The sequence below is a fragment of the Globicephala melas genome, chromosome 8 (assembly GCF_963455315.2).
Source record: "Globicephala melas chromosome 8, mGloMel1.2, whole genome shotgun sequence".
NCBI lineage: Eukaryota > Metazoa > Chordata > Mammalia > Artiodactyla > Delphinidae > Globicephala > Globicephala melas.
In genome coordinates this window covers 4,655,055-4,676,776 of record NC_083321.1, presented here as the reverse complement: position 1 = coordinate 4,676,776, position 21,722 = coordinate 4,655,055, and the positions used below count along the sequence as shown (strand labels likewise).

Below are 21,722 nucleotides of genomic sequence, written 5' to 3'. Positions count from 1 at the left end.
ACATGTGAGAAATGGCGAGGGCTGATCAGGACAGGGGCCAGGCAGCAGCGAGAAAGAGACAGGCTGGAGACCCTGATCTTTTAGCTCTAGAATGTGTGTGTGTTCACGTGTACGGTTCAGTAGTGTTGAGTATATTCACATTATTGTGCAGTAGATCCTCTAGAACTTTTTTTGTCTTGCAAGGCTGAAGCTGTACCCATTAAATAACCACTCCCCATTCCCCCTGCCTCAGCCCCTGGCAGCCACCATTCTACCTTCTGTCTCTGTGACAGAGAGGACCTCATCTAGGTGGAATCACAGACCTAGGGACCTCATCTAAGTGGAATCACAGAGTATTTGTCCTTCTGTGACTGGTCTATTTCCCTTATCATGATGCCCTCCAGGGTCATCCATGTTGGAGCGTATGGCAGGATTTTCTTCTTTTTTAAGGCTGAATAATATTTCAGAGTCTGTGGTTCTTTGAGGTCACTGGGTGGGTGATAAGTGACTTGGAGAGAGACCACACACTTGGTATGATTCACTACCACTGTCACGGTGACGCTGGAGCTGGGTGTGGGGACAGGGAGAGATGGAGGGGGAGCATCCTGGATGAAGGTCCCATTCACCCTTACTCGATGGGGTGTGGCCTTACAGGTCTCAGCCCTCCTGACTCTGCTCCTTGGGAAGGGCTTCCTTTGCACTGACAGGTCCACAGGGGTCGAGGTGGGGCCGGGGAATGGGGGGGTGCTCCTCTCCTAGGGCTCTGAGCTGCCTCACCCCCCTGACTTGGAGAGCCTCCGCCATCCCCAGCAATCTCTGTGGCTTCTTTCAGTGGTTTTCGGGACTGTTGAGTTTTTAATGTTAGACTAATTCTGGGGAGCTAATCTGGGAAAGAATATCCCAGAATGATAACAACAACAGGAAAGTCATTTTTGTGTAGCCTAATTTAGTTATGAAGTGGAACTTTGACTTGGATGGAATGAGTCTAGAACTTTGCATATGGTGGGCAGGCAAAAATGCCTGTCAGATTGACCCTTCTAAGGTTGCAGGTGAGGTTTTCAGACATTGAGGTATCATCCCTTCTCAGTGCCAGTGGAGCCCAGCCGCACACACACAGAGTGCAGTGCAGGAAGCAGGCCCTCATTTAACCCTCAGGACTAAGCAGATGGTCGTATCCAAATTGAACAAATGAGGAAACCCAGGCTAAGGGGAGTTAAATAACTTGCCCAGAGTCACAGTAGGGTGGTGTGTCTGTAAAATTGGTACACTTCTGTTGTACACAGGTACTTCTTGGTCATTTGTCTCGAGGAGAATCCCCAAATAGCTAGCAGATTCCCTAGTCTAGCATTCCTTGCTTACAGCCTGGAGCTTCCAAATTGTGATAGAAAACATCCCTGATAAAGAACAGTGGTCCCCACATCCAGCTTGTCCCAGCAAGGATTTGGGGACTCAGCATTGAGTACTGTGAAGGAAAGCATGGTGTGCGATGAGAGCGAGCAAACAAACAGACCTGATTCCATCTGAAGGGACACATCTGAGGTGTCGACATTTAAACAGAGACCGGCAGGTTGGACCCAAACTGCAACATGAGAGGAGCAGCACAGACAGGGAGTAGCGCCCCTGCAGTCCCGCCACTCCCACCTCTGAACGCACTCCTGTGCCTGCAGGACCTAGAGAGTCAAGAAGAAAAAAACTCCTCTCTACTTTCAGAATTTCACTTCTGACACCAAATGTGTGAGTTTCCCACACAGACCGTTGCTCCACACCAGCTGAGTGTCCTGTGCAGCTCCGTTCAGGCACAGACTACGTGGGCTTAGAGTCAGACCACACAGGTTAAGGGCTCAGTCCCACAAGATAGCTGCCCCATCCCAACCAGTACTTCTGACCAACTGGCTATAAATAGGGAGTTCCCGTGACCTCTTTGGGTTTGATTATTTGCTAGAACCGCTCATAGAATTCAGAGAAGCACTTTATCTACTATTACCAATTTATTACAAAGGATATTTTAAAGGATACAAATGGACAGCCAGATGAAGAAGTAAATAGGACAAGGCCCAGAAGGGCCCCAAGCACAGGAGCTTCTATCCCCATGGAGTTTGTGATGTGCCACCCCCTGTCGCCACCCCGGAAGCTCTGAAGTCCGGCAGTTTGGGTTTTCATGGGGACCTCGTTAAGTGGACATGATCGATTAAGTCATTGATCATTAGTGATTAACTTGACTTCCAGCCCCTCTGCCCTTCCGGAAGGTTGGGGGAAGGGGTGGTGGGCTAGGTCTGAAAGTTCCAACCCTCTCGCCACCTGGTTGCCCCTCGCCGGCCCCCACCCTGCGGCTGTCCAGGAGCCCCCAGCCGCCAGTCATCTCATCAGCACCCGTCTGTCACTTCAGAGGTTCCAAGGGTTTGGGGGGTGGGTGGTCAGAGACCAAACACATATTCCTTATTATGTCACAGGAAGCCTTGCTGTTGTTTGTGCTAATGGTAGTAGACTGCAGGGCGGCCGTGGAAAGCATGAGTGTGGAGCGTGGCCGGCCGTGGACTGAGAAGCATTAAGGTTGTTTCCAGTTTACTGCAGTTGAATAGCCGGCATGCTTTTCTTTAAAAAAAAAAAAAAACTATTTATTTTGGAATAATTTTAGATTTACAGAAAGGTTGCAGAGGTTGTCAGGGAGTGGCTGTATACCCTTCACCCATCTTCCTCCTGATGTTAATATAACCTTGGTACATTTGACAAAATTAAAAAATTAACATCAATGTGTTCTTTTATGTGTGGCTTTGTATTCTTGTGTGATAATCTCTATTGGAAAAAAATCATAGAGAGGAATTGCCAAGGGATCAAAGGGAACACACAGTTTTATAATAGGGTAGATGTCACCAAACTGCCCTCCAAGTGGCTGTACCATGTCCGCTTCTACCCACGGTGTATTCGAGTGCCCTTGGCCCACAACTGTGGGCTTTTCATCATTGCACATCTGTTTTTGAAAAATACTTGTGTTATAGTAAACTACTGAGGTGTTCTCAAAATGAAATCCTTCCCCTCTTTTTAGCGCCCAGCTGGTCAGCCAGCTTTGATGTCCCCATGGAGACAACGCACGGTGCTCCCTTAGACTCTGTGGGCTCTGACGTCTGGAGCACAGAGGAGCCAGTGCCGACTAAGGAGACAGGCTGGGCTTCTTTTTCCGAGTTCGCGTCTTCCCTGAGGTGAGCATGTGCGCCAGCTCTCTAAAGCTTTCCACAGGAGAACCGAGGATGCCATGGGTGTTGTTGACACTGTTGGTCACCTTGATTTTCTTCCAAGTTGAATATAGTGCCTTAAACAAGGTAGAGCATCAGCAGGGGGAGGGATTGACACAGCTATGAGTTACAAGAAGAACAGTCCTCCTCCTCCTTTCATCCAGGATGAACTGGGAAAGGAGTAGATCGTAACAGAGTAGGCTGGGGAGGCATGGCCAGCAAGTCAGCACAGTGCTGATGAAGGTGTCGGGACAGGCTTGGGAACAAGGTGAAGCCAGAGAATTCCTGGCAGACGCCTCAGTGTGGAATATTACAGAAAAATGCAGAATATATCTTGAACTGAATAGATAATACGAGCTTGTATTTCGCTTGTAGCTGGTCTAGTGCTGTAAATTAAGGGGTGTGACAGGTATGGCTGTCAATCTTGTTAACTGTAATTCTCAGTAACAGCAACCTGTCATTTTGAAGTTTTCCTGAATAATATTGTCAGCATTTGAGTATTAACCATGGACTTCATGTCTTGTTAGACTTACTTTGATTTGATTAACGTTGTTTTATTTCATCTACTGAAAAACAATCAATCTCCAGCACCCCATTTGAAAGACTTCGTTGCTTTCCCCATTAACCAGTGATGCTTTTAAACAGTCACTGCTAATGGAAAAGATGCGAAGACAAACTGTTATGAACTCGCATGTACCGTTACAGACAAACCAAAGAGGCGACCTTACAGCACCTCTAATAATAGCAGCGAGCCGTTATTCAGAGGTAAAAGTGAGATTTATGGAAAATATCTCCAAAATATGATGAATTACTTCACTGACTCTTCCAGTGCAGGACAATCAGGTTTCCAGCTCTTGCTCTTCTGGTTACTTGAGAATGTTGTTGGAGCATCTTGTTTACCTTTACAAGCCCTTGTGCACAGGCCGTGTTTTCTCATTAAATATCATTAGGAGGGCCAGGCCCTCTAGGCAGTTTGACTTGAGGTGATAAGGATTTTTGTAAAAATGGCACTGCAGATACAGTTCATATTGTACAGTGTACACACTGCTGTGCCAGCCCTGGGAGCCTGGTGATTATGTGACCATGAGGGGCTGGGGGCATTTTGAAACTGTCTAGAAACCTCTGAGAAGTCCCTGTGTGACTGCCCTGCTGATTTAGCAGAATATCGGCCCACCCACACTCATCTGCTACTCCAAGCCGCTGTCCATGCTTAGATCTGTGTGTCATTCATTGGAGTCTATAACCAACTGTGTCTCCCCAGTGGAACTGGAACTGATGTTCAAAGGTTTTTTGGGAATAATGATAACTGACGTCTGTTTCTCACTGCTAACCTCTGAATTTTCTCTCTTCTAAAAGTACAAAAGACTCTTTAAGGAGCAGTTCTCCAGTGGAAATGGAGACCAGCACGGAGCCAGTGGGCCCGCTGGCGCCCAGTGTGGCTGCGCTGGCAGTGCAGCCGGAAGGTGGGTGCAGAGAGCGCCGGGGCACAGCCTGTGGGCCGCTCCTTTGGGGGTGGTTCACACTATAACTTTATGCTGAGTTTTCTAGATCGGAAAAGTTGTCTTTGTCCACAAAGCAGGTTTTTAAAAAAGTTCAGGGGCTCCAAGGACCCAGGAAAATGAGATGGTGGGTCTGATGTGAGCAGGGCTATTGAGGAAAAGAAGTTGTGTATGTTTGCCAGAACCACAGCATGCTGATCCTAGAACAGTAAGGGATCTAAGTTACCAGTCATTCGGTTCCCTCAAGACAGGAAAGGAAACAGGCCCAGAAAGGATGAATGGCCTAGCTTACAGCACCCAGGGTGAATAAAACCAGAGCTAGTCATGTGTGCTCCAAACCCATCTTGCACCCAGCTCTTTCGTCCCTTGGAGTTTGCTTTCTTGGTGCATATGTGTATGTCTGGGCACATTTCAGGCTCTCTGGTGGTTTATTTCCTTCCCACCTTTGTGAATAGGTGAAATGGTCAAGGGTATCCAGTGACTATCTTTTTCAAAACATGCACTTGTTCCTTGCGTAGGCCCTGAACTATTTTCAACCTGATGAGGGGCGTGGGAGGTGGGGGGAGAGCACGGAGGTTAGTGAGGGGGCGAGGAGTGGGCGTGGATAGTATGTGGAGGAAACAGAGAAGCCAGTCCTTAGAAAGGAAATGAGGGTACAGGTAGAGGGCACAGGACCCAAGGGGCAGGAAATTAATAAAGCCAGAAATTAGTATTTTGTAAACATTCTGTATATAGATGACATAATTTGTCCCTCAGCGGTTCTACAGGTGGCTTCAAATACCCCCATTTTGTGGATAAGAAAACTCAGGCATAGGTTGGGTTCTTTGCCCTGGGCTCTGAGGTTGGTAAGTGGTAAGGTGGTAAGGCTGGGTGTGAATTCAGGAAGTCTGACTTCAGAGCCTACACTCATAACCAGTATACCCCATGGTTCCCTCTTATAGAACAAAGAAATAATCCACAGGGAACCACAAAAAGGTAACTTTAAAAAAAGAAAAGAATAGGACCCAAGTGTGGGACAAGTGAGAGGAGAAGGATGAATGAGAAGGGTGCATGGATAAACCATGAACTGGGTTCTGGTGGGTTGTGGTTGTAGAATATACGACCACCTGTCCTGCGCTGGGAACTGGAGAACATGAGGGGCAGGAGAGTTGACTGGGAGAAAGTTGGGTGTGCAGGTAGCCGGGGAGACGGGGGGACTCACCAGTCCTACGCTGTGGGGAACCCACGCAACTTCTCTCCTGTGGGCATCGCTAAGAGGCAGCAACAGGCAGATCATGTCACTTTCCTTCTTCTTCAAGCAGTAGAGGTAACGTTGGGTGGCTGGGTCTGCACAGATGTTCGTGACATTCAGCTGTGTGTCCTTTTCAGCGCTAGGCAGTGTGGCCATGGAAGCCAGCTCTGATGGAGAGGAGGATGCAGAAAGTACAGACAAGGTAACTGAGACAGTGATGAATGGCGGCGTGAAGGAAACTCTGAGCCTCACTGTGGATGCCAAGACAGAAACCGCGGTCTTCAAAAGGTAACCAGGGCTACAGTGTGCTGGCAGCTGCAGGTTGTTGGAAGGGCAGGGGGAGGCAGAGGGGACAGAGACCGCAGATACTAACAGCTTTAATTTGATTCAAATGTGGGTTCAGACATTAGCCTGACATCTTTCTAATATCTCCGTTAAATTCATTGAATCTTTACAAAGAGATGGAGTTTGGTTCATTAAGTGGTCCTCCCCCCCCTCCCCGTTTTCTTTAAAGATTATTTGTGTAGTTATTTATGGCTGCGTTGAGTCTTCATTGAGGCACGCAGGGTCTTTCGTTGCGACGCGCGGGCTCCTCTCTAGTTGTAGCGTGTGGTTTTCTCTCTCTAGTTGTGGCACGCGAGCTCTGTGGTTTGCGGCATGCGGGCTCTAGTTGAGGTGCGCGAGCTCAGTAGTTGTGATACACGGGCTTAGTTGCCCCACGGCATGTGGGATCTTCCCTGACCAGGGATCAAATCCGCGTCCCCTGCATTGTAAGGAGGATTCTTTACCACTGGACCGCCAGGGAAGTCCCACCCCTCCCCTTTTAATAGTGTTTAGAAGACTGTAGGTTCAGAACACTGATGGATTCAAAATACGTGAGTATAAAAAACTGACAATTTCTAGCCATGATAGGAATTGCACTGGATACAGGCAGGCTGCAAAGCTTGGACCATCTAAGCCAAAGGTTTGGTACTATACAGATCATTTTCTCCAGACATAATGCAGTCAGCAGAATTCAGTAGCAAAATGATAGCTTTAAAAAAACATATTTGGAAATTAGCCTCACTTCTAAACTCATGGATCAACAAGGAATCATAATGAAGATGAAAAACTTAAAACTGAAAGAGTAATGAAAAAGTTCTGTCGAAACCTACAGACTGGGCTTCCCTGGTGGCGCAGTGGTTGAGAGTCCGCCTGCCGATGCAGGGGACACGGGTTCGTGCCCCGGTCCGGGAGGATCCCACATGCCGCAGAGTGGCTAGGCCCGTGAGCCATGGCTGCTGAGCCTGCGCGTCCGGAGCCTGTGCTCCACAACGGGAGAGGCCACAACAGTCAGAGGCCCGCGTACCGCAAAACAAAAACAAAACAAAAAAAACCTACAGACTGCAACTAAACCAGTGCTTAGAGCTCTGGTCTCCATCTTACACAGACCCTTTCAGATCACGAGAAGTAATGCTTCCCAACTCATGAAGTCAAGCAAAGTATGAAAGAAAAAATAGTTGTAGGCTAATTTCACATGTGGGTCTATATGTAGAGCACTTTAAAGTTAAAAACTAGCAAACCAAATCCAGCAATGTGTTTTTAAGTCATGACCAAGGATGTATCGCATGAATGTAAGGATGTTATAACATTGTAAAGATTATTGAAGGTAATTCACAGATAAAAGGATAAAAACCCTTTGGACCTTCGGTAGACAGAAAAGCATTTGATAAAAATTAAAGTTGTTTGTGACTATTTAGCAACCTAGGAATAGAAAATAGCTACTGATAAAAGTGTCTACTGAAAGTCTACAGCAGACTTTATTCTTAACGGTGAAGCATTATTTTGAAGAAATAGTCCCTTCAAAGACATGACCCAGACAGCGAACCCTGCAGTGACTGCTTCTCTTCAGCACTGTGCTGCTGGTCTTAGCACATGCAGCATAAATAAAAACAGACTTGAAAGAGATAAAATGGTTACTGTTTGTTTGTAGGTTATGATTTTCTACATAAAAAATTCCAGTGGAATCTATAGGTAAATATTAGAATTATGAGGAAAGTTTAACAAGTTTACTGGATGAACCCACAAATCAATTGCACCTTATAAGCCAACACAAGATGTCTTAGATGTGTCCCTCCCCCTTTTTAAATGAAAAGTTAAACGTTGTCGATAACTAAGACTGAAAAAAAACAAAGGCCTAAATAAATAGGGAGATATACCATGTTTGCTATGGGACGGTATCTTTGGCGTTTCTTAACAAATTAATCTATAAAATGAACGTATTTCTCATCAAAATCCCAATGGAGTTTTTATGAAAGGGAGAAGCAGATTGTGAGAGTCCCAGAGAAAGACCAAGGGGAGCCAAGAATAGCCAAGATCATGTTAAAGAGAGTAAAGTAAGGGGGCTTCACGGTATTAGGCAGCAAGACTCACTATTATTGAGATGATGCGTGTGACCTAGGCACAGAGTTGTACAAACAGATAGACAGACAGACCCCCTACACTTACGTGTTAGGGTGACATAAGCTGGTGAGGAAGGAAGGGACTAATAAATAGTGATTATCCAATGTTGGAGAAAAATAAGATTAAATCTCTCTCTCAACATAAGTATGAAAGGCAAAACTACAACTTTCAGAAGACAGCATAAGAGAGTATCTTACAACTTTATGGTAAAGGGTTTCTTAACCATAAAAAAGCCAAACCATAAGGGGAAAGATTAATAAATTTGACTTTATTTAATTTCTAGTATTCCAAAAGACACAATAAAATGAAAAGACAAGCCGTAACCAGCAAAGAAACATGCAGTAGCAGGATATAGGAAGAACCTAATATCAAAGGAAGAGACACAATCTAATAATAACTTTTTTAATTGACAAAGAGTACAAACAAGCCATTATTGGTGGAGGAAAACAAGGAGCAGACTAACGGGTCAGCCTCAGCCTCGCGTCAGTGACAGTAATGATTCAGTGCTATTCCATGCATTTTTGTTCGGTTGTTTGTTGTTTTGGCTGTGCCATGAGGCATGTGGGATCTTAGTTCCCCAAATAGGGATGGAACCCATGCCCCCTGCAGTGGGAGTGCAGTCTTAACCACAGAAACGCCAGGGAAGTCCCTCCATGCATGTTAATCTATTAATTCCTATCTAAATTGTTACAGAAAATAGAAAAAGTGCAAAAGCTGCCTTTATCTTTTTATGAGGCAGTGAAATCTTAATTCCAAAACAAATAAGGATAATTACGGAAAATGATCAGCTTATGTCACTTACAAGCAAATTAAATGCAAACATCCTATATAAAATATTTGCTAACTGAACCCGACAGTATACTAAAATTAATTCATAATGATCAGTTAGAGTTTATCCCTGGACTGCAAGGATGGTTCAGCATCAAGAAATCTGTCAGTGTAATTCACTGCATATTAATAGAGTGAAAGAAGGTCATTTGATGTTTTTGATGAAGCTTTTGAAAAAAGCTATATATGATTAAAACACTGAGCAAATCAGGAAGAGAAATGAATTTCCTTAACTTGGTAAAAGCTAAATACCAAAACACTACACCAAAAAGTGTACTTAATGAAGAAATTTTAGTTGCATTAACTTTCATGGAAGGAGCAAATAGGGATGCCCATTGTCACTGCCACTGTATAGGCAGTCCTGGGGAGTGTTAAGAAGAAAGGAAAAAGAAATAGAGGTATAGGTAAAGATGAGATGGGAAGTGATGAAACTGATTATTTGCAGGTGATAATGATCAACTACAGCTAGGTCAGTAGCAGACTTGTAAGATTTCAGCAAAGCTGCCAGGTAAGAGAGCAATTTAAAAAATTAGTAGCCTTTCTCTACATCAGTAATAGGCAACTAGGTTGTATATAGAATAAAAAGGAAAGTGCCAGTCACAAAATACATCCAACTATAAATTATTTAGGAATTATCTTAACCCAGATATCTATAGAGAAAACTCGAAAGTGCTAATAAGAGGAGCCACAGAAGAAGATCTGGACAAGTGAAGGCCATCACGAGATGGGACAGCTCAGTGCTGCAGAGACACCCACCATCACCAAATTAATCTGTAAGTTTAGTGCAGTCCCAGTCACAATTTCAGTTGGATTTTTAAGACACTTGATAAGCATATTCTAAAATTCATGTGGAATAAAAAGTTTCCCAAATTGCTTAGAGAGCCATAGAAAGGTTAAATAAGAGACTTACCCTGGCAGTACTGGTCATGCTGCAAAGTCAAAATACTTAAAACAGTGTAATATTAGCACACAGATAGCTAAAGGGGCCACTGTGGTGAGAGGGAGCTCAGTCCCAAGGCGGATGGCGCAGCAGGTGACGGAGGCGGGCTCACTCAGTGAAGCCTGAGCACGAAGGGTGAGAGCACACGTGCAGCGCCTCCTGTGTGCCCGGCGCTGTGCCAGATGTTTTTCACGTGTTAGCTCGTTTCTTTCTTTCAAGGACCCTATAAGTACCATGGCTATCCTCCCACTTTCCAGATGACGAAAATGATATACTGGAGTTAAGTGATGTGGCCAGAGTCTCATGGTAGTTAGAAGAAAATGCAGTGTATCCTGACCTGTGGACAGAAAAGGACTTCTTTTTCAAAACAAAACAAAGCAACCTCAAAAAAAAAGCAACCTCCAAAAGCATAAACCTCATGCAAAGAATAGAATTGGATTACATCAAATTTAAGAATTTCTGGCTAATGAAGTATTGTAGACAAAATTAAGAGACAGATGGCAAATTGAGGGGGGGGAAGCTTACAGCTGTAAATCAGTCAGAAATTAACATTTAATATTCAAACCAGTAAGGAAGAGATGTAGAAAACCCAAATCAGAAAATGGGCAAAAAATATCATTAGGCAGTTTACAGACAAGGAAACCCAAAGGGGCAAAACTAAGAAGAGATACTCAAAACTCATTCATATCAGACACCTCTTACTAGACTGGCAGGAATTGGAAAGGTGGGAAATGCTGAGTATTGGTGGGGCTCTGGGGCTACAGGAGTCCTGTCGCCCTGCTGGTGGGCATGCTGGCTGGAAGGGTGACCAGCATTTTCCACTCCTGGGTGTAGAGCCCCGAGAAGTGTCCCAGCGGGTCCACTGGGGCCCCAGCAGGCAGTGGCAGCGTTGCAGCCCTGTGCACAGAGGCACCGGTCGCTGTGAGAACGCGGTAGAACGGGAGGTGTGCACCGTGGGATGCTGTGCTACAGGCAGCAGGAAAAGATGGCCCTCCAGACTGTGCTGGTACAGAGATAAATGCAGGGAGGTGTGCGGTTCCAGGCCAGTGATGTGTCTCAGAATACACGCACAAGAATGAAAGTAACATGTACTGAACACATCAGGATAGTTGCTTTGGTGGGCAGGGAGTGGAGAATGGGGATAAATTAGGAGGAGTAATGAACTAGACTTCCGTTCACTTTCCTCCTTGTAAGTTGCCAGACCCGTCTGAAAGCCACCGAGAAGTCATCCTAAAGTGAGGTTTTTCCTAAGCAAATCTGGGACAGGACCCCACACTGAGAATGATGGACTGTCCCAGAGGGAACCTTTAGCTGCCCTTAAGCTCAATTTAGTGCCGTCTTGAATTGTGTCAAAATGGGAATGCCAGACACAAGATAGGCAGAAGTCTAAATTCCCCGCCCACAGACAGTTGACAGCATTTGCTCCTTGTCTTTCTCTGCAAGAGCTCTATCTAAGGGGAAAATCATCCTTTCATGTTTTGTTTCCCCAAGCCTCTCTGTGACCCCTCAGGACCAGTTTTTACCTTTCTGGCCACTGTTCCTGGCTCTCTTTCCCTCATGGTTTGTCCTTCTCACGCAGTCAGAGGACAGCTCGGGAGCTCACCCTGGCTCAGGCTGCGTGGCTCACGCGACGTCAGCCAGCAAGCTGGTGGGGGATTGGCCCTGAAGGCAGAAATCTTGAACTAAAGACTCATTCCTTCAAACAGGTTCCTTTGACACCTTCACCGAGTCTGCAGTTCTGCTTATGTGCAGTCGTGGACATATTATTCCCCTAAATACCTCATTTATAGGAGTATTCTGAAACTCTTGTACATTTCTTTTTCTGTTTTGCACACTTGGCTTCAGAGTGTTGAAATCCTACCGGTATGTACAGTGATGGGGGACCATTCTTTACCAGACACCAGCTGCATTACATGGTCCCTCTTTCGGCTCCCAGTTGTGTGTGATCCTCCCCTTCCATGGTTTCCCAGTCGTGTCTGTGGTCCCTGTGATCCCACCCACCCACCAGCATGCTCAGCCCCGGAGCTTGGATCCATGGCCGCCATGACTTCCAGAGCCAAGTGCATGCGCCCTCCTCCTCCACCCGGTGCTGCCGCGTCGGGCGTCTAACGCTGCCTGTCGTCCTCTTTACTGCAGTGAGGAAGGAAAACTGTCTACCTCTCAAGATGCTGCTTGTAAAGATGTGGCGGAGAGCCTGGAGACGGCAGAGGGGAAGTCTGCAGCTCCCCGGCCCCCCAGCAGCAGCCCAGAGCAGAGGTAACCACCTGCTTCCGGCCATCCTGCCTGGGCCCTGCTCTGGCTTTGTCTCCTGGGAGCTGGGAGGGAAGCTGGTATGGCGGTGGGGGGTCGTTACCGTTGTCCTCAGGTGTTCAGTGACTTGCACAGAAGCATTTTCTCAGTTCCGAATGGTAATCAGGGTGACTGAGCTGAGAACTTAGACGTAACAGTTCATCTTCTACTGCAGAAACTGAAAACTAACTGGTTTTCGGAGATTCAGTAACATCACTGGCTCTTTGAGAAATTATTTGGGCTGGAAGGGTCTCTCATGCTGGCATATCCCCACCCCACCCACCCACCCCTTTTTTTTTTTCTTGATGAGGCACCAGGTTGAGGCTGATACTGAGCCCTTCCAGGATTGGGTTCCCTCAGTGCCATAGTCACCCAGCTGCCAGGCACACACAAGCGGCTCCCTAGTGCCCGGTTCCCACAGATGTGTCCACGTGACACACGGGAGGGCTTTCCTGGAGACCCTTTCATATGTGTGGCTAAATGCTCTCCACTCTCAGATGAGTCCCTCTTTGGTTTTGTTTTGCAAAATATTTATCTTGTCCGGATGAAGTGTGAAAATCCCACCACCGGAGCCAAGGGATTTGAAATGTGACGTTATCTGTCTAGTCACTTTTTTTTTGTTTTTTTTACGGTACGCGGGCCTCTCACTGTTGTGGCCTCTCCCGTCGCGGAGCACAGGCTCCGGATGCGCAGGCTCAGCGGCCATGGCTCACGGGCCCAGCTGCTCCGTGGCATGTGGGATATTCCCGGACCGGGGCACGAACCCGTGTCCCCTGCATCGGCAGGCGGACTCTCAACCACTGCGCCACCAGGGAAGCCCTCTAGTCACCTTTTGCTTAGACTGAGCCCGTGGTCTGGAGGGACAGGCCTAGCCAGAGCCCCAGCCCGCAAGGGCCACCCTGGGCTGTGTGCAGCCCCGCAGGCAGGGCGAGGGCGGCCTCCTGTTGCTCCAGAGCTTGTGTGGGAAGTTCAGGACTTGCCCTTGGACCACAAGGACCTTCGCTCAGTGCTGCGCAGACTGAACTGTTTTAATTAAATATATCCAAGTTTGTATATTCCTTCCATAAGGAATAAAGTAACTTTTAAAGCCATTTCCGAGAAGTACTTTCCCTCTCACCTGATGCCCCCAAATCTAGGCATTTTAGGGGCAGTGTAACCAGTGGGAACCAGCAGGGGGCACTGTCTGTTCACTGGTCAGTAAACCTGTATGTTCATAGTGTAGGAAACCCTGCTTTTGTTTCTCTCATGGAAATTACAGCTGGGATGAGGGGTTTGCTTTTGTAATTAAAAACTTGTGTGTGTGTGTATAAAACAAATTAATTATAAGAACTACTTGTGCGTGCTGGCTCTAGTGGTGGCTTTGGGAGGAGGAGACGGGATGGCACTCCGGCTGCAGGGGAGCCAGCCCCAGCTGTGCATCTAAGGGTTTGGGCAAGTCACTTTTTTGCCTAGGGTTTGGTATGTTTTTTCAAAGGTCCTCTGTAGGTGTAATAACCTAAGCAGTCATTGTCACCTCCCTAGTGTCTCCCTGTAAATTTCCTTTATATGGAGAGCTGCCTACAAGATATCTAACCTGTCCCACTTTGGAGTCGTTGCTCCTGGAGTGTGTTCTTGGTTTCTCTGACATGAGTGATACAGCCAGCCTGTGGGGTCGGTTACTGGGCTCTGGAGTGCAGAAGTGTTTGCCTCGGGGGACCCACTTGCTCTTCGTGCAGAGACACATCTGGGATGTGGAGCCCTGCCTCTCCTGATCTGCAGGACTCAGGCAGTGGAGGAGAAAGGTGGGGAGAGCCAGTGGGAGAAGAGGGGGCATCACTTGTCTGCCTGTCCTTCCTCCATCCAACACACATATGAGTGCAGCAGCCACTGGTTTAGGCCTGGTGATAAAACAGTAGCAAAACAGACCCCACAGATAACATATAGGGACATGAAGAATAAATAAAGCTGGATGAAGGAATAGAAGTCCCACTTTAGGTAGGGCAGTCGGGGCATCTGAGCTGCTGTTTTGGCGGGGACAGAGGTAGGTTTTCTGATGTGTCACATGTGCATTCTAAAAGCTTACGGCACTGTTGACAATGAAGATAGCCATTTGGGACTTTCTGTATGCAGTCTTACCGAGATGGTTCCTGTCACAACCAAATATTATTTTTGAGGTTGACAGATGTGCACTATTGCACGTAGAGCTTTTCATTGCCACAAAATTTTATTTTTCAGTATTAAGTATGCATGGTATCTGTGCCAGCAGTGTGCAAACAGGTACCTTGCATACGTTGTATACTTACCTCTTTGCAGGGGCGGGGGTTATTGTCCCCCTTTTACAGGGGGAGAAAACTGAGCTGAGAGAGGTTAAGACACAGCTTGTAAGTGGCGAAGGCAGGGCATGTGCCCGGCTGTGTCTGGTTCCAGAATGCTGGTGCCTGTGTCTCTGTGATACATTGAGACACCATGGAATGTAGGTAGAGTCTGCTGTGTGAGTGGAGCTAACTTCGTGGGTCTCTGTTAGGATTAGCAGGGGTCTGGAGCACTCTGTAAAGTTGGAGTGCCGGTTCAAGAGTGCTTGTGCTTCCCAATTTCAGCTCTAAACATCTTTTCCCAAGTCTCGTTCATAAGACGTAGGTCACACTGTAGTTCGGCAGGAAGGTCCTGGGTACCCTGTCACCACTTTGTTCCTTTCATATCCCCCTCTCGCCCACCCCCGCCCCCCACAGCATCACCCCTGATGTTTGCTTCGGGGGAGCACGTGTTAAAGTGCACACCTTTGTTCTCAAAGTTGGTCCTTTTACAAACTTTTGTCGTTCCCCACCCCCAGCCCCCAGTAGCAAAACCCTATTTTTATCAAGTGAAATTTTATATGGATTGCAATATACAGAACAGAGAACGAGCTGTTTTGAAGGAGGGATGAGCAAATAGCTCCTGAAGGTTCGGGGACCACTGACCAGTCTGTCCCTGTGCTTCTGAGAGGCTGAGGCGTGGTGGGTCTCACGGAGCCCCTGCTCCTCTGCAGCCCTTGCTAAGTGCTTAGTTCACCGGAGCTGAAGCTTAGAGCTGTTCAGTTAGATTTTCTGGAGCTTTAGGAAAATGCATTTAAGAAGCATTTCATGAAGTAACTGCTGAGTGCAGGCTTTGTGCTAGGCACTGCGTAGACAATATGCAAATAAACGCTCCCCACCCTCGGGGAGCTACACGGAGTTGGTCTCACCCCGCAGGACTGAGCAGTCGAGCATGCCGGGCGATGCGGCGGTTAACGGCCCCGTATGATGAGCGAGCTCCGCTGCCGCTGCTGCTGCTGCTGACCGGGGACCGCAGGCGCCACCGTGTGGGGTCCAGGGCTGCGTCGGGAGCCCACCGAGCCACCGCTGCTGCACTCACTCTGCAAGGGATCAGGACCAGCAACCTTTATATTCTAGAGTCTAAGACGTTGTACAGAGAAACCCAGAAGTGTACAAATATTGCACATTGACAAATACCAAGAATTTTTGCGTATGTTTATATTGTATGGTTCTAAATAATGGGTAGCCTGTGAAATAAGACCTTGCCACCCATGTAACAATAGTAGTAATACTGTAGTTAAAATGGCTGTAAGAATAGTTTTATAAAAGTGAATACACAGATCTATTGTATTTGAAACATAACTATTTGACAATTATTAGTGTGACCAAAGTATTAGGCAGTTTTCATACATTTTTCACCTTGTACAAAGTTCTGAATTCGTTTTTCTTCCAGGTTGGCGAGGAGTTATAGGATTGAGACGCCCTCTAAGTGTCATTTGGTTTTGCTCTAACTCACACAAGTGGTTTGCGTAAGAAATGCTTGGTGTTCTTTTCATAACCAGCGTTTGGTCGGTAACTGTTTTCTGTATTGTCTAAAGCGGATCAAACAGTGTAAGTCTGTTGGTAGAGACTAAGTATTTATTGCTACAACCTAGTTGATAAATTGATGTTATTGTAAAGCCATATGTTCTGTTAAAGTCTTGTTTGCTTGAACTGATTATCCCTACAGGTGAAACACTAGAATATTTGGAGTGTACATGGCTTGTGGTTTGGGTTTTTTTTTGTTTTTGTTTTTCGTTTTGTTTTGGTTGTTCATCTGCCTTTTAACCCATTCACCAAAATTTACCTTGTTAACAAGCAACACCAATGAAAGTTTCAGAGCAATCTGCGTATCTCACATATCTAAATCATATTAGGCAAGTCAGTGGGAAAATGCTCGTGCTGCTAATGGAATTAGAGTGCGTTCATTTTACAGGCTAGTGTTTTTAAACTAGAAATCAAAATCTGGCACCTGAGCATGTTAATTGTTTTACTGTACCTTGTGAGGTTTTCACTCATAAATTCTAAACCAGTGTATTTTTTTTTAAGAACTGGTTTGTGTACATATATAGTGATTATGGATACTAATTCAGTGTAATTTATAATTTTCTATGTCAGTATAAAAATACATCACAGCCTTCTCAAACAGCTGAAGCAATATATTGTATATTGCCATATTGTCTGGTGAAAGGGTTAAATTACTTCACCTCCTGCACTTTTAGATGCAAATCAGTTTTTCATTTCTGTAATAGAAAATTATTCACGTATTTTTACATCATTTGTTTTTCCTGACCAGTATTTAAAACCAAAAGGATATTCTGAAAAATGGCCAACGATTTTTTTTAGAAGTAGCATCCCAAGCAGCGTGCCTAAACATTACATTGCATATGGAAATAAAAAAATCAAATGTCTAATGCCTTATTTCTGATTTACTTTTCCATTGTAAATGGTGTGGAAACCTTTGATGAGGTTTCCCGAGGCAGACCTAGCCCTCAAGGACAGTGGAGTCGGCAGTGCCCCTGGGACAGACGGCAGGGCTGCTGTGCCTGGCCTTTGCGCGCCTCCTCAGGGACCCTTTCTGTTGGGAGCTCCTCTCAGAAGACACTGTCCTCGGGTGCTCTCCCCAGGACTCTAGCACTGCCAGAGGACAGGGCGCCCTTCGCTTGTCTCAAGGATGCTGACTGATGCGGCCCGGACCTCGGGGACTGTGGAAGGACGGCACGCTCTTGTCTCGCCTGGTGGAGAGCTTTGTGGGCACCGACCTGGCTCCAGGGGTGCACGCGCTGCCCCTGTACCGTCTGGATTTGCTTGGCTTCTCCATCCCACCCAAGGTAAACACGGTGTCTTATTTCATCCCACCCACTGCTGATGAAAGGGCACTCAGGGTTTCTCCTTGGGGTGGTGTTTTGTTCTGCTCGACTCGCGTGGCAGGGAGGGGGCATGGGTGGGCAGCACAAAGGCTGTTGGGGGTGGGAGGGTGTCAGCCCCGGGGGCAGGAGCGAGCACAAGCTCACTGAGTTTCTACTTTCATTTCTGTGGGTTGGCCATACTGAATGCGAGACTAACAGATGTCTACTACACCATACCTGTATTAAAAAACGACAACAAAATAAAGCCTGATTCTTTGTTTCTAGAAGTCTTCTCTTGTACCTTGCTTGGGCTTTAATAACTAGACAGGGTGTGGGGCCTTAATGAGAGAACCACCGTTGGTTTTTGATGGGTCAGGCTTCCTGACACCAGCTCTCGTGCTGCATGCACCAGATCCTGCGCCGGGGAGGCCGAGCAGCTGCACCCAGGAAAGAGCCTGCTGTCCGCGGGCTCGGGGGCTTGTCCTGCCCAAATGGCAGGAGCAGCCAGAGCCCGACGCGCAGGGGCTCCGTGTACTTTGTTCAGGGGATCTGCTGCGAGCTTGTGCTGTGTCTGTCCTCCGTGTATAACACCTCCCCAGCCTGGGGTTTTGGCATCCGGCCCCAGGAGGTAGCTTTGGAGGCAAAATTTCTCAGGTGTTCCATAGTGGTGTTTAGAACGTGATGCTGTGTCACAGCTGCTCCTTTTCCCTCCTCCGTCTGTTCGCATAAGCAAGTGTCCCCCTGGCTGTTATCAATGCCCCCAGAGCCAGCTAGCCACCACGTCCCCCTGTGCTAGTCTGGGCACACACCTCTGGGCCCCCGGATGCCGCAGGCCCCGCTGAGCGCTCAGAGCCGTGGGCTCCGGGCCGGGGCTGGCATTCACTCACAGGCCGCCCCACCCACCCAGGATGGAGAGCTGCTTTTTGTCTCAGCTGCTTTTTCTGTCCGATGGGGAAACCACAGCCACGAATTCATGGATCTAAAGCACATAGAACAGTTCTTGCCTTACTGTAAACACTTCATAAATGTTAGTATGTGCTGTCTCCTCACTTCTCAACCCCCTAAGGTCACCTACTGGCCTTTCTAAATCCTGGCTTTGAGCCTGTGGTTCTGTTTGCAAGCTGAACCTCCAGAAAACTCAAGCACCTTCACTCCAGGCAGATGGATTTAGTCATTTTTCAGCTTCAGGGTCGGCTACCTCCCACGTGCCAGCTCTGGCCCAACACCTGTGTTTACAGGTGGTTTTCTTGGGACAGAGCTATGTCCCTTCGTTTGTCCATTGTCCACTGCTTTTGCACCACGGTGACAGGCCAGGAGTCGTGTTCCTTGTCTCGCTCCATAGCCGGTGTTCATTCTTTCCTTCGATTCGGTTTCTTCTCTCTGGATCCTGTTCCCGTCCTTACTGATACCTTTTTGGCTCGGCCATTCATTTTCAGCAGTCAGTGCGTGCTGGCTTTGCCCTTACCGTCTGTACCAATCGTTCATTACTTACATAATGAACAGACGACACAGTGCTGCCTTTGAATTTATTACCCTAGGTGGGTTCTAAATGCTTAAAGGCAGGGACCCCTCAGCTGACTATTTCATACTGCCTTCCGTAAGGCATTGAGTGGTTTGGTTTTGTTTCTCCTGTACAATTCTCCACTTGTTAACAGAAAACTGAGTTCTTAAAGCACTGTTCTAAAAGCTTTATGTGCATTAACTTGTTTTCACAGCAATTTTGTGAGATAGCTAGTTAACCCTCATTTCACACGTGCATAAGAGGGACACGGAAGTTAAATAGTCTTGTGCAAGGATGCTCAGCCAGCAGGTGACAGAGTTGTGAAGATCAGGTGTAGCACATTTACATGTATAACAGAACAGTGCTCGACTGTGTAAATGCTCAGTTAATACTAGCTGTTACAGTGCACTCCCAAACAAATCTTTCTGGTATTTTTTTCCTTAGAAGTTGTCAGTTTGATTTCAAAGTAGAGCAGTGAGTGGAGACTATGAAACAGCAAGTGTTTAACAGCCAGTAGAACAATAGAAATGTTACAGGCGAAGCGATGGACAAAGCCTGACAGCTGCAAGACAGTTTCAAAGCAGACCAGCGTAGGTACGTTTGATAAGCTTACAGGAGCAGAGGCGTTTGAGGGGCTTGTGGGAATGCGCCTTCTTGCTCCTGGATCTGACCCTCGACTGGCTGCTCTCATGATTCACTGGCAGAGTTGAGTAGTTGCAACAGAGGCCACATGGCCTGCAAACCGCAAAATATTTACTGTCTGGCCCTTATAGAAGAAGTTTGCTGAACCCTGAAATAGATCAATGAAATGGAATAGAATCCAGAAATAGACCCCACAAATACATGGTGAGTTGATTTTCAACAACAGTGCCGAGGCAGTTACATGGGAAAGGAAAGTCTTCTCAACCAGCGGTTGGATATCTGTATGCGAGGAAGTTAACCTTGACTCCTCTCCAACACCATATACAAAAACTAATACAAAATAGATGGTAGGGAGAATTCCCTGGAGGTCCAGTGGTTAGGACTCCATGCTTTCACTGCCCAGGGCCCGGGTTCAGTCCCTTGGTCAGGGAACTAAGATCCCATGTAAGCTACATATCACGGCCAAAAAACCAACAAAATCTATGATAGGTCTAAAACCATAAGCATTTACACAAGCTTCCGGAAGAAAACAAAAATACCTAATCAGCTTTGGAATGGGCAAAGAATTCTTAGGACACAAAGCGCGAATCATAAGGGAAAAGACGGGGGGCTTCCATCAAAATGACATTTTTCTGTCCTTCAAAATGAGCAGGTGGGCTTCCCTGGTGGCACAGTGGTTGAGAGTCCGCCTGCCAATGCAGGGGACACAGGTTCGTGCCCTGGTCCGGGAAGATCCCACATGCTGCAGAGCGGCTGGGCCCGTGAGCCATGGCCGCTGAGCCTGTGCGTCCGGAGCCTGTGCTCCGCAACGGGGGAGGCCACAGCAGTGAGAGGCCCGCGTACCGCAAAAAAAAAAAAAAAAATGAGCAGGTAGACCGTGGACTGCCAGGAAAAAAGTAATCTCTGTGTGTCCTGACAAAGGACTCACATCCAGAAAATAGAAAAATGCAAATCAAAAATGAGATGAAAAACCCAATTTAATAAATGGGCAAGAGACTTGAACAGATCATCACAAAGATACACAAGTGACCGATAAGAACATGAGAAGTTGTTTAAAGGCATTAGTCACTAGGGGATGCAAATTAAAATCGCAAAAAGCTACCATTTCCCATCCAGTAGAACGGCCAAAGTTAAGAAGACCAAGGGTACCAGATATTGATGAAACCGTGGAGCTAGTAGAACTCAATGTATGTCCACAAGACATACAAGATGTTTGTTGTCAATTTGTTCATAATAATGAAAGATCAAAAACATGTCCAACAGCAGGAAAATGGGTAAGCAAATTGTAGTATTTAGTAGAATATCTCTCAGCAATAAGTAGGGATGAACTATTATAAATGCAGCATGTTGTATGAATCTCAAAAACACATTTAGCAAGACACATGGAGTATGTACTGTATGTCTTTATATGAAGCTTAAAACTGGCAAGACTGATGGACAGTGCTGAAAATCAGGACATTGTTTGGTCCTGAAGGAGAAGGCGGGGTGGAGGGATTGTTAATAAAGGAATATGGAAGTCTATGTCTTGCTTGTGATCGTGGTTACACGAGTGTAGACATTTGTCAAAACTCACTGAACTCTACACTTAAAACCTATGCGTTTTATTATATGTAATTTATACCTTTTTTTTTCCTTAAGATCAGGGAAAGGAGAAAAATAAACACTGTTGAGGAGAACTCATTCCCCATGTCACATAAGCCATCATGGAATTGCCATTCCTCTCCAGCAGAAGAGGGATTTGGGAACATGATCTTGGGGCATGCTTGGGTTAGTGTTTTCTGGAATCCAGTGTGGCTTTGCCTGCCCATGGAGAAGGTGCCTTCTGGGTTGCCCTTTTCCTACAGGCAGCTTTTGTCCTTGTGTGGGGAGAGGCCTGTGTTTGTTGAGTGCTTCCTGTGAGCAGGTGGGTGCATTTAACTTAGGGGCTAAGTATTAGGGAGCATCCAAGCCATGTCCTTCAAGACACGCTCATTAATTAAATGA

At 46.6% G+C, this 21,722-nt stretch overlaps 1 protein-coding gene across 13 annotated transcripts in view; it reads left to right on the top strand.

Annotated features, from left to right (window-relative positions):
* Positions 1–17,883, top strand: part of PPP6R3 (protein phosphatase 6 regulatory subunit 3) — a 126,772-nt gene extending 108,889 nt beyond the window's left edge. For 8 of the 13 annotated variants that reach the window (XM_060302829.1, XM_060302830.1, XM_060302837.1 and 5 more), the window contains 6 exons: positions 3,023–3,176; positions 4,566–4,672; positions 6,077–6,227; positions 11,995–12,012; positions 12,286–12,405; positions 15,645–17,883. In XM_060302829.1, the coding sequence (XP_060158812.1) occupies positions 3,023–3,176; positions 4,566–4,672; positions 6,077–6,227; positions 11,995–12,012; positions 12,286–12,405; positions 15,645–15,696 (602 nt within the window). In that variant the 3' untranslated portion in view covers positions 15,697–17,883. The other 5 variants (XM_060302838.1, XM_060302835.1, XM_060302833.1 and 2 more) reach the window with 2 other exon arrangements.
* Positions 17,884–21,722: the final 3,839 nt, after the last annotated feature.